At 40.8% G+C, this 18,056-nt stretch overlaps 1 protein-coding gene across 2 annotated transcripts in view; it reads right to left on the bottom strand.

The window, feature by feature from the left end:
- Positions 1-18,056, bottom strand: part of tanc2a (tetratricopeptide repeat, ankyrin repeat and coiled-coil containing 2a) — an 826,495-nt gene that overhangs the window by 274,133 nt on the left and 534,306 nt on the right. For both annotated transcript variants that reach the window (XM_067969114.1, XM_067969115.1), the window contains one exon: positions 1,148-1,334. In XM_067969114.1, the coding sequence (XP_067825215.1) occupies positions 1,148-1,334 (187 nt within the window). The remainder of the gene's footprint in view (positions 1-1,147; positions 1,335-18,056) is intronic.

Genomic DNA, 18,056 nt, shown 5'->3' with positions numbered 1-18,056 from the left:
AGCCAACTAACGAACATGTGAACGGTTGATAGTTGTTGCAGTGTGACTTGGGAGAGCACTACTTGTTACCGGGAACACAACGCAGCTAACAGTCTTGACTCATTTTAATACACAATGCAGCCTTTTCAGTTGGGAAAAAAGTGAACTGGCGCAATCGCACAGGTCCAGAAGCTTTTTAGGACAAGGGAGTAGAAAACCACATGCAGCACAAAGTCATAACACTTGATTTCCCCACAATCAATCAAGCTTGGCTATACACCATAATATTTGGAAAATTCATAAATGAAGAAGGATGTACAAACGCTGCACTAGAAAGTGCTACAGCATTGATGCCACCTCAAACACATTATACATGTCTCTTACCATTGTGACCCAGACCTCTCATATTTACATGGGTCTGATCGATTACCATTGTGTCCCAGACCTCTAATATTTTCCGGGTCTGATCTAAATATTAAATGGCAATAAACATTATCCATACATATGAAAGCTCTCATATAAACAATGAAGTGTTCTTATTTGCACTAAACAGCATTTGGTGGCCTGTTACTCATATACCATTGCATAACAGAAACTGTTTTATCAACATTACTTGGACTTGAATTGTTGTGGCGTCTCAGAAAAGCTCACATTTGCCAACTTTGAAAAGTGATCACAGTGGTACTAGAGTCCCAATTACAATCAAAACAATTAAATCAAACACTTTAGATGGTTTTGAGTGTTGCATCATGATTTAACTGTGGAAATGACAGTCCTGTGAGGGTCACTTGAATACATGGAAGATATCACAGTCAAATACTTCACTTTACTTGGCAAAGTCTACATTCCACTGAGTCCACGTTAAAGCTAGGGTGGTGCTAACTTACCACTGAGAAAATAGCAGCAAATGCTGTTTGTCACGATTCAGTTAACTAGTACAGTTAAAACAAAATTAGTGAGAGACTAATCAAGCCAAATTGTGATTTTACAATAAAACAACAAAATAATGATTGAAAAGTCACAGCTAACTCAATTTATCCACTATTATTATAAATACAACTCACGTACACAGTGCTCAGAAACTTGCGAACAAGGAAGTAAACCACACAGGACTTAAAAATCTCTAGTGTTGAAGGATAAATACAAAGAACATTTTAAAAGGACTCACCAATGATGCCACTGTCCCTGCTCTCCAGTGTGGAGGTTGGGCTGGTGACGGTTCCATAAGAACAGTCCTTAACAGTTGCAGATGAACTGACCGGTGGAAGGGTAGAGCAGGGACTATTAGCAGGTGGGGATGCAGTACTGCTAGTCAAAGTGGAGCAGGGGCTGATTCGCTGTGTTCCTGCAGATGTCTGCAAAAATAAGTCAGAATTCATATTTATATTAAATATAAAAACAAATTAATTGGAAAAATGTAATTTTTTTTCTTGACACTGCAACATTACAACTCTTCAAAGGGATTTTACTGTTGCCATAAACCCCCCATTTACATTCTGAAACATCACAGTAGTAAAAAGCAGCCAATTTACACCATCAAAGTGGATGGAAAAATGTTAACCACTTTCGAAAAAAAATTTTTTGAAAGTAAGATCTAATGAAAGTTTCAGATGTAACTTAGCTTTGCCAAGCAGTTGGGCCTAGGAATGTAGACATCCTGCTATTGTTATGTACAGGGTATTTGGGGTTTTTGCCAGAATGCCATCACCTCTTTGGCTTTCTGTGGAGAGATATTTTGCTAAGTGTAACACGGATACTCTCATTGAACTGTACAGCTTTGAGATTCATTTATGGATGTTAATCTGCAAGTTGCTCTTCTAACTAAATTAACTCAGCTATTCATATTTCAGTGTCTAATAGAGCTGTGACCCTCAAACAGCAGTTCAAAGGCTGCATCAGCCTTAGCAAATCCAGCAAGTTTACACTGGGATTGTTGCTGGGTGTGTGATACCCACGTGTGAAGAATTGGCAGAGCAGGCACCCCTCTAAGAACGGATGAACGAACTTGTATTAATATTGCAAATTATCTTGCCCTCAGGTCTTTCCAAACACTTTACACCCAATGAATTGCTTTTTGAACTGCAGTTACTGTTGTAATGTAGTTAAACACAGCAGCCAGTTGGTGCCCAGCAAATTCCTACAAACAATAAATGAGATGAATGGCCAGTTCATTTAGTTCTGGTGCTGTTAGTTGAAGGAAGAATGTTGGCCAGGACACTGGAGGGAATCCCTGCTCTTCTTGGAAGCATCATGGGATTAAACAGGTAGATTAGGCCCTGGTTTAACATTTCAGCAAAAAAAAAGGGCACTTCTGACAATGCAGCATTCCCTCAGCATTACACAGAAGTGTCAGCCTAGAGGATGTGCTCAGATCCTGAAGTGGACATTCAATCCACAACCTTCAGACTCAGAGGTGAGAATGCTACCAACCAAGCCAAACTGACACCTCTAACGCTAATGCAAAAGCAGTTACAGTGAATTAAAATTTTTATCAGCTGCATCTGAACCATCAATGATGATTCAGATGAATAAAACCTTTTGAAAATAACTATTATGTGATTCCGTAACTGCAGCAGGTTTATTAATGCTGACTACTTGCGACTCATAAGCTAATAAAGCCCACTGAATACATAACACATAGGTATAAACCCCTTTTGTTCTGTCCGCAACATTGTTGCGGAGCTGCCAGTGTTGTACATTATTTTATTACATATTTACTAGGTTTACTGTGTTTCATCATATTACACTTACATTAGCTGGGATAAGTGAATCATTTTTCTGGCTAATGGCTTATTCACTTAAAAGGGCTTCACTGTACTCAGCATTTAGAAGGAGAAGGAAGGTCCTTTGAGTGACCTAAAATATATTTTATTATTACGGCTATAATTCAGAAATCTGAAACCTATACAATGCTGTGGGGACTGTCAACCATCACCATTTATGAAAGCAATTCAGGTCAGCAGCTTTAACCATATGAGCAGCCCAATTGCCTAGTGTACCCAATCCAGAAGTTTGCAAGCTTCAAATACAGCCCTGAGACCTTTGAGGTCACTTCTACCTTCTCTTGGCCAAGTTACATTCATGATACCGAGATGATTTGCGAATTTCAGCGACAAAAATTCACTGGGCAGTTTTCAGGACCAAAAGGATGGCCAAGCAGTTGAAGCACTGTACTCAAGATCCAATGGTCTGTGTGCGTTCAAATTCCACTCCTAGTAAAATTAAGGTCACTTGCTCTTATTAGCCAGTTTTCAGAAGTCCACTGGACCAAATGGAGCACTGCATAACAGTAGAGTATTCCAAATCCTGGAATTTGAAGATGGGTCCTATCCTGTAGTCTTTCAGCTGCGTGGGGCATATTTGAAATTAGCACTCGAGACTCTCAGATCAATTTGCAGATTTCAGACCAGACAGCAGCCAAGGTTGTTCCTCCTCAATACTGTCCAGTAAACCCTGCTGTAAAGTGTGTGTGGACGGCATTTGAGGATATGCTCGGCTATGATAACTCTCCTGCTCATAAAGCCTGCCAAAACTCATCATCAAGGCATACAGAAAATCAATGACCACTTGGGCAATGAGTTAATGTTATCACCATCCTCATATGTCCTGCTCAGTGGACATTAAAGATCCCGTGGTACTATTTGAAAAAGAGCAGTGGAGTTAATGTAAGATGGTACTGTTGGTAAGAATCATAACTTGACATTAAGCAGTGGTCTAACAAAAAGATCTTGACTTGTAAGCTAAGATCCAACAATGAACAATAGCACATGTCCTATGGACCTTTTCAGGCACAGCTTACAATTCTCCTTGATGAAGGGCAGATTAGGATGTGTTTGAGGAGTGCACTAGATATGCACTAAGGATTTTAAAATGGTGCAATTTAATTAAAAGGAGGGAGAGACTTGAAAAAAAAGACAGATTTAATTGCTAAAATGCATTACTTTCTACATATCACAGATCATAATTTGTAAAGGATCAAGGTAACTTCTTCCACTAATATCCTTGGGGCTTGGGTGTGGTAAATTGCACTCTATCAGCGTTCGGGCACCAATGTACAGCAACAGTACCAATCTACACCACGTAAACAGTGAATTCTTAACACGCACAGCACAATTCAATTAATTCATAGAATCTTACAGCACGGGAGGACGCCATTCGGCCTATCGTGCCTTTGTCGCCTCCTCGAAAGAGCTATCCAGTTAGTCCCACTTTCCCCATAGCTTTGCAAATTTTTCCTTTAAATTTATATCCAATTACATTTGAAAGTTACTATCGAATCTGCTTCCACCATCCTTTCAGGCAGTGCATTCCAGATCACAACAACTTGCTGCATAATAACATTTATCCCCATCTCCCCTCTTGTTCTTTTGTCAATTATCTTAAATCTGTGTCCTCTGATTATTGACCCACACACCAGTGGAAACAGTTTCTCTTTATTTACTCTATCAAAACCTCTTAAAAGTTTTGCATTCATTTTAGTTGTTTTAAATAATCTTACAACAGTATTCACCGAGCAAAGACTTGGTGCTTCCTTATCGGAAGGAAAAATCAGAAGGCTAGTCTATTTTACTCTCAAAACCTCATAGGGATTCAGGGCAGGGGGAATAGGTACGAGTGATTCAGAAAAAGTGATATGTAGCAATAGAATCCACAGAATTCCACCCCAGTACAGCAACATTTGACGGACTGGGATAGAATTTTGTGTTTTTTAAAGTAGAGGTTTTTTTTTAAGTATATATACTTCTGAATTTAGTGCTAAAATCACTAACAATTTATATTTGGAATCAGAGTTAAAATATAAAGTTTAAATAATGAATAATCAGAATTACTGCATACCAACCATGGTAAAATTTTACTTGACCCACGGTGTCTGAGTAACTTTTAATACAAAACACACACACACACACACACACACACACACACACACAATGAAAATGGAGCCTAAAAATAACACAAAGCATTTCCTTACTATACAGAGTAACAGCTGTAACATCCATCCAGCCTCAGTTGGACCTCAGATGATATTGTCCATTACTTGACTCCTGTTATTTCTGAAACATCTGTTATTTTAACAATGGTTTTAGTTACCTCCCAATCCATAAATCTCTGGCAAGGCATTTACAAGTACAGGATGTCAGCAACTTCTGTAGTACCTCAATGCATCCTTTCTCAGTTAGTAGGATAACACCCCAAGCCTACCATAAATGGTGTATTTTAATACATGTTTTGATGAAATTTACTTGTTACAATTCCTTCCCTCCAAACACCTCTTTACAATTCTTTTCAGCAATCGCCATTATCTCACTTAGACACTAACCAGGCAACCAGCCCACAGGCCTTTACAAATTATCACGAGAACCAGCTGCTTAGAGGTACATCAGCACAGCCCAGGGGTTTGGGGGGACCTCATTTGATTGGGGGAGAAAGTGGGCAGCAATGCATGACCAAAAACACACCCACCTAAGACAAAGAAAAGAGATATAAAGTAATAAATACTCAGGCAATTAAACTGGCAGAGTGAACTCACATTTTCTCTCATCCTGTCTGCCAATGGTTATAATGAACAGCCCAACTTGTTTAATGCTGGAGCATGGGGAAGATCCTAAACTAACGAATCAGCTGTAAGTTCCTTATTCCGGTATGAAACACACTGGAACATTCATTATAACTGTAGTTAGACTCTCCAGCCATTTGCCCAGTATGAATAAAACCCTTTAATGGAATTGGTAAGCAATTCCAACAGCGGCTCATTTTACAGATTAAAGAATTTTTTTTTGGCAGTGCTAATGTCAAGGTTAATCTTTTCTAAATGATTAAAAGGAAACCCTTATGTGTACAAGACTGATACAATACTACTTAAATGTGTCATGAACTAAAATTTAAAAAAAGCTCAATGAGCACTTTGCAAAGGAACATGAGGCAATTTTTTTCAAGCATTCTTTACTGTATTTGTACAGTTAATCAGTGGGACTCTCATCATACTGTGCACCTCAGCGACTTCATTATAATGGACTATTTGGCTAACTCTCAAATACTGCAGGATAGTAAGTCTCCTGCTGCTCTTGGATTTTCAGCAGATCTCATTTTTGAGACAGACTTCTGGTATTAGAAGCAGCACTTCTGTTTCTGCATCATTCCTGGTTTTTAAATCGCAAATTCCCCTGCTTACCTGAAACTTACTTAACGTGACTCACTATCTTTTGTGTTACAAGAATAATGGACAACTAGTAAGTTACAAAGCTGCAACTGTAATCTAATCGGGGAGTTCAGATGACAGCATAAACCACAATAACACACGTTAAACAGTTTAAATTCATCTGAAGTTATATCACAGCCTCTGTAACTGTCTCACATTTTTTTTAAATGAATAGCTTTTCAATTATGGTCTGTTATCCCCTCCCTGAAAACAATTAGCCATGCATATGCTGGTGATGGCTAACACAACGCACAATGTACCTGATGTGCAGTGGTATTCCAAAAAGGTACTGATTTGCTGTGTGAAAGTAGTACATTCATTTTAGTTGAATGCTGATTTTCAAACTTTAATCTGAAGCTAATTATAGTTGATGTGGAAAGCTCTCACAAGACATTCCAAGAGCATAGCACGTCATCAGCAATAGTGGGGTACTTATTCCACTGCTGCCCAGGCAGCATGCTAGAAAGTCAAAGAAACCAAAGCTAGTTAAATACGGTTCATTTATACCAAGATACCTTACAACATCACGTTTTTAAAATTTACTCTGAACAAATCCTTGGCCATAGAAATTTGTACTGCTCCCTTAGCCTAAAGCCATTCTCCAAGATAAAAACATTTCATCTGATTATTCCACAATGTTCAAAAAAGGAGAATGATAACGGTAACTACAGGCCAGTTAGCCTAACGGCAGTGGTGGGGAAACTTTGAGACAATAATCTGGGATAAAATTATCACTTGGAAAAACATGGTTAACAAAAGACAGACAAGCATGGATTTGTTAAAGGCAAATCGTGTCTGACAAACTTGATTGAGTTCTTTAATGAAGTAATGGAGAGGATTGATGAAGGTAGTGCGGTTGATGTTGTGTATATGGATTTTCAAAAGGTGTTTGATAAAGTACCACATAATAGACTTGTTAGCAAAATTGAAGCAAATGGGATGAGAGGGGCAGTGGCAGCATGGATACGAAATTGGCTAAAGGACAGAAAGCAGACAGTAGTGGTGAACGGTTGTTTTTCAGACTGGAGGGAAGTATACAGTGGTGTTCCTCAGGGGTCGGTATTAGGACCACGGCTCTTTTTGATACATATTAATGACCTGGACTTGGGTATACAGGGCATAATTTCAAAGTTTGCAGATGACACAAAACTCAGATATATAGTAAATAGTGAGGAGGATAGTACATGACCTCGGGAGGACATAGATAGACTAGTGAAATGGGCAGACACATGGCAGATGAAATTTAATGCAGAGATGTGTGAAGTGATAAATTTTGGAAGAACGAGGAGAGACAATATAAACTAAATGGTACAATTTTAAAGGGGGTGCAGGAACTGAGAGACCTGGGGGGTATATGTACACAAATCTTTGAAGGTCGCAGGACAATTTGATATGGCTGTTAAAAAGGCATAAGGGATGCACGGCTTCATAAATAGAGTACAAAAGAAAGGAAGTCATGCTAAACCTTTATAAATCACTGGTCAAGCCTCAGGTGCAGTATAGTGTCCAATTATGGGCACCACATTTTAAGAAGGATGTCAAGGCCCTGGAGAGAGTGCAAAGGAGATTTACTAGAATGGTACTAAGGATGAGGTACTTTAGTTACGTGTAAGAGAGGCTGGGATTGTTCTCATTAGAGCAGAGAAGGTTAAGGGGAGATTTAATAGAGGTGTTCAAAATCATGAGGGGTTTTGAAAGTACTTAGGAAGAAACTATTTCCACTAGTAGGAGAGTTGATAACCAGAGAGCACAGATTTAAGGTAATTGGCAGAAGAACCAGAGGGAGATGAAGGCAAATGTTTTTACGCAGTGAGTTGTTATGATATGGAGTGCACTGCCTGAAAGGATGGTGGAAGCAGATTCAATAGTAACTGTCAAAAGTGAATTAGATAAATACTTGAAAAGGAAAAATTTGCAGGGCTATGGGGTAAGAGCAGGGGGTGTGGGAGTAATTGAATAGCTCTTTCAAAGAGCCAGCACAGACACAATTGGCCGAATGGCCTCCTTCTGTGCTGTACGATTCTATGAATACGATTAAACAGCAAGACCAAAATCTTCTGTGTACTATAATGGAGTTCAAGCAGCCAGAATAAACTCAATCTAACAGATTCTTTGTTCAAATAAATTCCCTATTCTTAGTTCACCAGTACATTTTGTGCAAAGGTCTTCATCGCTTAATACCTTGGTACATCACTGCAGTACTGGTGTTTATTTTGCAGCGCAGCACTGGGATTTAGTTTCTGCAGTATCAATAATTCACACTTTTCTTCTTGCAATAAGCAGTACGTGCATTAAAGAAAATAGTATAACATTTTATATAGAATAACAAAGTCTGAAATGGCAGATGGACCCTCACACCTCCATCTAACTTGGCTTGGTGAACTCAGCCTGATAAAATTAAGTAATCGCTGACGGAAACGGGAAATTCTTCAAGATTTGATCTACACTGGTGACCTGCTGCCAATGACAAACTTCGGCAACACCCAAATCTTAGCTCTGCACAGGTGATTTAAATTGAGAGGTGCACTGGACTACTACAAGGCCAAAAGTTAATTTTTCAGCTTTGAATTCATACCACCACACCACCGCCCCGCCCCACCCACCCCCGCAACCCCGTGCAAGGCTTTTCTCACCCTCTCCATTATCGGCTGGATTTTACTGCCCTTGCGGCAATATTTCCAGAGTTTTCTCCCCTCTCGAGTCTGTTTAAGGTACACAGATCTGCTTTTGTCCTGGACTGCTAGCAGCAGTACCCAGGAGAGCCACACTCAATTCCGGGAGTCCCGAACAATCCAGGAAGGTTGGCAACTCTAGTCTCTCAATCAAATCATGATTTGATAAGTGGCAATGTCAGAATTTAACTGAATGACATAGATACTACAGTTTTAAATATATTTTTTCTATATATTTATATTAACAGTAAGAAATAGATCACCAATACCTTGTTAACAATGCTTTCTGGCACTCAAAATTTGAAATGATTCTCACTTCATTTTGGTTGCATGAAGCAATTCAGGGTGTAAAATCTGGAATCCAAACAGGCATATATATATATATATACACACACACACATATATATATATATATATATATATATATATATATATATATATAATGCAGCCAGGTCCCTGACAAAACTGAAATCAAACCATCCCACTGTGTTCTGGTTTATTTCAGATTTGGGCATCAACTTAAGTGGTTCTACTACAATTTTCAAACTAGGTCTCTGCTGAATTCAGGGCTATTCTGTTTCCAAAAGTGTCTCTGCATGTGATTGGTCTGGGCTTTTCAGTGTACTCATAACTCAGCCCAAACCAACTTTGGAAACCACCAATGAGTTTACAAAAAAAAACAACAATCAAGGGGAATCAAGTTAAAATGACAATTACAGAATTGCCTCTACTTCTAGAACTTCTAATTCATTCTACTTTATTTTTTATACACACACACAAACACGTAGATCTCCTATGATGCTGCTTATGGTGAATGAGAGGATATTTTGAAGTGTGGCAGGAAATAAGTGTGAAGCTTGAAGGAAGCGTGCATTATACTTAACAAATACTGATTACAACTCTTCTTGAAGTTTGTGCTCAGGATGTGAATGAGGCTGGCAAGGCCACAATTATTGGCCATTCAGAGCTACACTGAGGCGATGGCGGTGGGCTTTCCCCTTGAACCGCTGCAGTCCTTGTGGTGACAGTGCTCCCATAGCGGTGTTAAGTAGTGAATTCCAGGATTCTTGCCCAGCGGCAATGAAGGAATAATGATACAAGTCCAAGTCAGGATGGTATGTGACTTGGATGGAGGTGATGGTGTACCACAATTATACTGCATTTTGGGACAGGGAACAACACAGAAGCCAGCCTGAAGAGTATTATCACCACCAAGGAAAGAAAGAAAGAAAGAAAGAAAGAAAGAAAGAAAGAAAGAAAGAAATTATCACAAACAATAAGCATTTTTATTAAGAGTGTCTAGTCCTCCACCTGTGAGTAAACGGATTTTAAAACATTGAAAATGACTTTAAAAAGCTATACTGAACCGTTCACTACTTTCATTGGTGTATACTAGTCAGTTTCTTAGTAAATTAAATATTTTTTAACATTTAAAGATGTTTAAAACATGCCGACTAGTGCTTGTGTGCCGAAGAAAACGAGCTTAATTTGAAGACCCTCATCGAACAGGCGCAATCGGCGGAAACTCGCCATCCTCATTATTTTGTTGGGAGGGGGGTGTGGGCAGGGCCAGCTTTAGCGCGATGATTTTTGAGCCAGCGCAAAAGATCGTGGAAACTCGAATTACGCTGAACGTAATTTACGCCCAGCATACATCGTAATTTATCGATCTTTTGTGCTGATCTGGCTGGACTGTGCTGAAAAAAACGCAATCTAGCGGAAACTCTACCCCTGCATTTATATAGCGCCTTTCACTGCAGGACATTCCAAAGTGCTTCAGCCAATGGAGTACTTTTGAAGTGCAGTTGCTGTTGTATTATAGGGGAACGCGACAGCCAATATGCGCACAGCAAGGTTCCGCAATGATATAATTACCAGATAATCTGTCTTAGTGATGTTGGTTGAGGGATAAAAATTGGCAAGACACCAGGGGAACTGTGGCAAATGGAATTCAATGTAGACAAATGTGAGGTCATCCACTTTGGATCAAAAAAGGATAGAACAGGGTACTTTCTAAATGGTAAAAAGTTAAAAACAGTGGATGTCCAAAGGGACTTTGGGGTTCAGGTACATAGATCATTGAAGTGTCATGAACAGGTGCAGAAAATAATCAAGAAGGCAAATGGAATGTTGGCCTTTATATCCAGAGAACTAGAGTACAAGGGGGCAGAAGTTATGCTGCAGCTATACAAAACCCTGGTTAGACCGCACCTGGAATACTGTGAGCAGTTCTGGGCACCGCACCTTCGGAAGGACACATTGGCCTTGGAGGGAGTGCAGCGTAGGTTTACTAGAATGACACCCGGACTTCAAGGGTTAAGTTACGAGGAGAGATTACACAAATTGGGGTTGTATTCTCTGGAGTTTCGAAGGTTATGGGGTGATCTGATCGAAGTTTATAAGATATTAAGGGGAACAGATAGGGTGGATAGAGAGAAACTATTCCCGCTGGTTCGGGATTTTAGGAGTAGGGGGCACAGTCTAAAAATTAGAGCCAGACCTTTCAGGAGCGAGATTAGAAAACATTTCTACACACAAAGGGTTGTAGAAGTTTGGAACTCTCTTCTGCAAACGACAATTGATACTAGCTCAATTGCTAAATTTAAATCTGAGATAGATAGCTTTTTGGTAACCAAAGGTATTAAGGGATATGGGTCAAAGGCAGGTATATGGAGTTAGATCACAGATCAGCCATGATCTTTTCAAATGGCGGAGCAGGCACGAGGGGCTGAATGGCCTACTCCTGTTCCTATGTTCCTAACTGTCCTGCTCTTTTTTGAAAAGCGCATTAGGATCTTTTATGTAAACCTGAAAGGTGATGGAAGGGACCTCAGTTTAAAATCCCATCCCTTGGTACTGCACCAAAATGTTAGCCAAGATTATGTGCTCAAGTGTCTGGAGTGAGATTTGAACCCATGACCTTCTGACTCAGAGGTGAGAGAGCTACCACCGAGCCAAGGCTGACACCATGGAAGGTGTGGTTCTGAACTTGCCAGGATCATCCAGTTGCAGTATGGCTACAAGCTGAATTAGTAATTCTGAATGCAATCTGTCCAGAATGCAATCTGTCGTAACCTTCATTTGATTCTGAGACATGTCCTGGGGAAATATGTACACATGCTATCAAATTTTAGGGCAGCCAGTACAACTGGGCCAAATTATCAATTCCATTTAGGCAGATTCAGAAGAAACTGGAAGGAGCCCCGAAAAATACTACAAAGTAATGCACCCAAGTTTTAATTGTTACTGCAGCCCTCAAAGAATGAACAGAATAAAGTAGTACCAGTGTAAACAGTGGAACAATGCTCCAACCCAACTGTCAGAGATATGTAAAATGAGAGCGGAATTGATTAAAGTGGACTGGGGAAATAGATTAAAGGGTAAGACGGTACATGAGCAGTGGTGTTCATTTAGGGAGTTATTTTACAACTTTCAAAATAAATATATTCCACCGAGGAAAAAAGGGTGTAAAAGAAATGACAGCCATCTGTGGCTAAGTAAAGAAATCAAGGATAGTATCCGACTAAAAACAAGGACAAATAACGTAGCCAAACTTAGTGGGAGGATAGAAGATTGGGAAGTCTTCAAAAGACAGCAAAAAGTAACTAAAGGATTGATTAAGAAAGGGAAGTTAGATTATGAAAAGAAATTAGCAAAAAATATAAAAACAGATAGCAAGAGTTTCTATAGTTATATAAAAAGAAAAAGGGTGGTCAAGGCAAACATAGGTCCCTTAGAGGATGAGACCGGGAAATTAATGGTGGGAAACATGGAGATGGCAAAAATGCTGAACAAATATTTTGTTTCAGTCTTTACGGTATAGGACACTAAGAATATCCCAACACTGGACAAACAGGGGGCTCTACGGGGGGAGGAGCTAAATACAATTAAAATCACTCAGGAGATGGTACTCAGTAAAATGATGGGACTCAAAGCGGATAAATCCCCTGGACCTGATGGCTTACATCCTAGGGTCTTGAGGGAAGTGGCAGTAGGGATTGTGGATGCTTTGGTGATAGTTTTCCAAAATTCCCTGGACTCAGGAGAGGTCCCGGCAGATTGGAAAACTGCTAATGTAACACCCTTATTTAAAAAGGGTAGTAGGCAGAAGGCTGGAAATTATAGGCCAGTTAGCCTAACATCTGTGGTGGGTAAAATTTTGGAGTCTATTATTAAGGAGACAGTAACGGAACATTTAGATAAGCATAATTTAATAGGACTAAGTCAGCATGGCTTTATGAAGGGGAAGTCATGTCTGACAAATTTGCTTGAGTTCTTTGAGGACATAACGTACAGGGTGGATAAAGGGGAACCAGTGGACGTAGTGTATTTAGACTTCCAGAAGGCATTCGACAAGGTGCCACATAAAAGATTATTGCTTAAGATAAAAAATCACGTGATTGGGGGTAATATTCTGGCATGGGTGGAGGATTGGTTATCAAACAGGAGGCAGAGAGTTGGGATAAATGGTTCATTCTCGGACTGGTAACCAGTAACCAGTGGTGTTCCACAGGGGTCAGTGCTGGGTCCACAACTCTTTACAATCTATATTAACGATTTGGAGGAGGGGACCGAGTGCAACATATCAAAATTTGCAGATGATACAAAGATGGAAGGGAAAGTAGAGAGTGAGGAGGACATAAAAAACCTGCAAGGGGATATAGACAGGCTGGGTGAGTGGGCGGAGATTTGGCAGATGCAATATAATATTGGAAAATGTGAGGTTATGCACTTTGGCAGGAAAAATCAGAGAGCAAGTTATTTTCTTAATGGCGAGAAACTGGAAAGTACTGCAGTACAAAGGGATCTGGGGGTCCAAGTGCAAGAAAATCAAAAAGTTAGTATGCAGGTGATCAAGAAAGCCAACGGAATGTTGGCTTTTATTGCTAGGGGGATAGAATATAAAAACAGGGAGGTATTGCTGCAGTTATATAAGGTATTGGTGAGACCGCACCTGGAATACTGCATACAGTTTTGGTGTCCACACTTAAGAAAAGACATACTTGCTCTTGAGGCAGTACAAAGAAGGTTCACTCGGTTAATCCCGGGGATGAGGGGGTGGACACATGAGGAGAGGTTGAGTAGATTGGGACTCTACTCATTGGAGTTCAGAAGAATGAGAGGCGATCTTATTGAAACATATAAGATTGTGAAGGGGCTTGATCGGGTGGATGCGGTAAGGATGTTCCCAAAGATGGGTGAAACTAGAACTAGGGGGCATAATCTTAGAATAAGCGGCTGCTCTTTCAAAACTGAGATGAGGAGAAACTTCTTCACTCAGAGGGTGGTAGGTCTGTGGAATTTGCTGCCCCAGGAAGCTGTGGAAGCTACATCATTAGATAAATTTAAAACAGAAATAGACAGTTTCCTAGAAGTAAAGGGAATTAGGGGTTATGGGGAGCGGGCAGGAAATTGGACATGAAGCTGAGTTCGGGTCGGTCAATGCCCTGTGGGTGGCGGAGAGGGCCCAGGGGCTGAGTGGCCGGGTCCTGCTCCTACTTCTTGTGTTCCTAAGATTTGTGGTTGGGATCAGATCAGCCATGATCTTATTGAATGGCGGAGCAGGCTCGAGGGGCCGATTGGCCTACTCCTGCTCCTATTTCTTATGTTCTTATGATACACAATGTTTACAATGATGTCATTCTCTATTCCAGCATGTCTGCAACAGCCAGCATTGTTCTGAGTCTATTTGAGATTTAGGAATGTCTGCTTTTGAATTTTATTAGGGTAAATTGCTTTCTGCTAATGAGATTTCAGGAGCAGAATTCATGTAGTTTATAGTACTGTACTGGTGAATGTTACATCAACTATAAGATGACAGCACAGAGGATTTATAATGGTAATCAACTATGTGTTTAACATAGCTCTAAGGCCTCTTAATTTTTAAAAATATATAATGTATTAAGTACAGTCTCTGCAAAAGGTAGAAAAACAGTAAGCAAGACAAGTCACTCAGTAAGCATACAAGAGACTTTCATTCAGATGCAAATGTTCTCAAAAAAAGAACAAACATGCACTTACATAGAGCCTTTCATGTTCTCAGGATGTCCCAAAGCACATCACAGCCAATGAAACTGCATTGGTTTTCACCATGTCCTTTCACACAGAGGCTGTGATTAGAATACATGTGCCACTATCAACATTAGTGCAGATGCTCAGTGTTCAGGAGTAAGCGTACGCTTGTTTACATCTGTGAATGAGAATCAGTCAGCTCCCACCTCTGTCCCTCACAACTCCCTGCTCCTACCTGATCTGCTGCTGGTTAGGGGGATGGAACTCTGCTGTATACTATGAGCAGGAATTCTCAAAACAGTTTTGTCAGATTAGGATTTCCCCCACAGTGTGCAACAGAATCCCATCCCAGAGTAGCAGCACCAGGTAAGAGCAAGGGAGAAGGGCACCAGTATGAAAGGGCAGGTGGAGAAGGGCACCAGTATGAAAGGGCAGGTGGAGAAGGGCACCAGTATGAAAGGGCAGGTGGAGAAGGGCACCAGTATGAAAGGGCAGGTGGAGAATGCCAATGTGATCTGAGGGGGAAAAGAAAAGTGCCAGCATGAACTGATGTGGAGATGCCGGTGATGGACTGGGGTTGACAATTGTAAACAATTTTACAACACCAAGTTATAGTCCAGCAATTTTATTTTAAATTCACAAGCTTTCGGAGGCTACCTCCTTCCTCAGGTGAACGATGTGGAAAGGTTTCCACATCGTTCCACATCGAAGGAAGGAGGTAGCCTCCGAAAGCTTGTGAATTTAAAATAAAATTGCTGGACTATAACTTGGTGTTGTAAAATTGTTTACAAGCATGAACTGAGGGGAGAGAGGCAGGAGAGTGCCATTGTGAATTGGGGGAGGTGTGAAGAACGTTAATATGAATCGGGTGTGGTGTGGGGAGAAGACAAGTAAATCTGTGCACAGGGGTGAAAGGAGAGAAATGTGCCCTCATATTACTGTGACAACCTTATGAACAACTGTGAAACAATCAGATTTAGCAACAGTTTACCAATATATACTGGCAAGGAGGTCAGTAACCAGAGGTCACAGAATTAAAATAACTGGCAAAAAATCCAGGGGGGAAATTAGGGGAGTTTTTTTTATGCAGTGAGTTATGATGATCTGGAATGCACTGCCTGAAAGGGCGGTGGAAGCAGATTCAATAGTAACTTTCAAAAGGGAATTGGATAAATACTTGAAAAGGAGAAATTTGCAGGGCTATGGGGAAAGAGCAGGGGAGTGGGGGACTGATTGAAAGAGCTATCCAAAGAACCGGCACGGACACAATGGGTCGAATGGCCTCTGTCTGTGCTGTAAGATTCTATGATCTATCATCATATTAAATATCTTACATCTGCAATTACTTCCCGTCTACAAAAACTTCCTGTTGTCACATTTCTTGTCAAACTCTGAGTCAGCTTTTTGCCATTCTAAATTCTATGTCCACATTTTATAATGGAAACTGCTTATGTAAACTTATCACATTATCACAGAATCATAGAACGGTTACAACACGGAAGGAGGCCATTTGGCCCGTCGAGTCCGCGCCGGCTCTCTGCAATCGTGATCCAGCTAGTCCCACTTCCCTGCCCTTTCCCCGTAGCTCTGCAGATTTTTTCCCTTCAAGTACTTATCCAATTCTCTTTTGAAAGCCACGATTGAATCTGCCTCCATCACCCACTCAGGCAGTGCATTCCAGATCGCAACCACTCGCCGTGTAAAAATGTTTTTTCTCATGTCGCCTTTGGTTCTTTTGTCAATCATCTTAAATCTATGTCCTCTGGTTCTTGACCCCCTCCGCCAATGGGAGCAGTTTCTCTCTATCTATTTTCTCTCGACCCTTCATGATTTTGAATACCTCGATCAAACCTCCTCGCAACCTTCTCTGCTATAAGGAGAACAACTCCAGCTTCTCCAGTCTATGCATGTAACTGAAATCCCTCATCCCTGGAATCATTCTAGTAAATTTCTTCTGCACCCTCTCTAAGGCCTTCACATCCTTCTTAAAGTGCGGTGCCCAAAATTGGACACAATACTCCGTTGTGGCCGAACCAGTGTTTTATAAAGGTTCATCATAACCTCCTTGCTTTTGTACCCTATGCCTCTATTTAGAAAGCCCAGGATCCCACATACTTTCTTAACCGCTTTCTCAAACTGCCCTGCCACCTTCAACGATTTGTGCACATATACCCCCCGATCTCTCTGTTCCAACACCCCTTTTAGAATTGTACCCTTTAGTTTATATTACCTCTCCTCGTTCTTCCTACCGAAATGTATCACTTCACAATTTTCTGAGTTGAATTTCATCTGCCACGCGTTCGCCCATTCTACCAGCCTGTCTCTGCCCCCTTGAAGTCTATCACTACCCTCCTCACTGTTCACAATCCTTCCAAGTTTTGTGCCTTCTGCACATTTTGAAATTGTGCCCTGTACACCCAACTCCAAGTAAATAATATGTCAAGAAAAGCAGTGGTCCTAGTAAGGACACCTGGGGTACACCAATGTATACCTCCCTCCAGGCTGAAAACAACCATTCACCACTACCCTCTGTTTCCTATTACTTAGCCAATTTCCTATCGATGCTGCCACTGCCCCCGTTATTCCATGGGCTTCAACCTTGATGACAAGCCTATTATGCGGCACCTTATCAAACGCCTTTTGGAAGTCTATATACACCTCATCGACCCTCTCCGTTATCTCATCAAAAAATTCTATCAAGTTGGTTAAACATGATTTGCCTTTAACAAATCCGTGCTGGCTTTCCCTAAACAATCCACACTTGTCCAAGTGACTGTTATTTCTGTCCCGGATCATCGTTTCTAAAAGTTTCCCCACTATCGAGGTTAAACTGACTGGCTGGGTTTACCCTTACACCCTTTTTTGAACAAGAGTATAACATTTGCAATTCTCCAGTTTTCTGGCACCACCCCCGTATCGAAGAATGAATGGAAGATTATGGGCAGTACCGCTGCAATTTCCTTGCTTCCCTCAGCAACCTAGGATGCATCCCATCTGGACCGGGTGACTTATCTACTTTAAGTACAGCTAGCCTTTCTAGTACCTCCTCTTTTATCAATTTTTAGCCCAGCCAGTATCTCAGCCAACTGTTCACTTACTGTGACTTTGGCAGCATCTTCTTCCTTGGTAAAGACAGATGCAAACAGACGCATTTAGTACCTCGGCCATGCCCTCTTCCTCCATTCGTAGACCTCCTT

This window comes from Heptranchias perlo, chromosome 30, assembly GCF_035084215.1.
Source record: "Heptranchias perlo isolate sHepPer1 chromosome 30, sHepPer1.hap1, whole genome shotgun sequence".
NCBI classification, from domain to species: domain Eukaryota; kingdom Metazoa; phylum Chordata; class Chondrichthyes; order Hexanchiformes; family Hexanchidae; genus Heptranchias; species Heptranchias perlo.
This window is presented reverse-complemented; position numbering and strand designations above follow the sequence as displayed.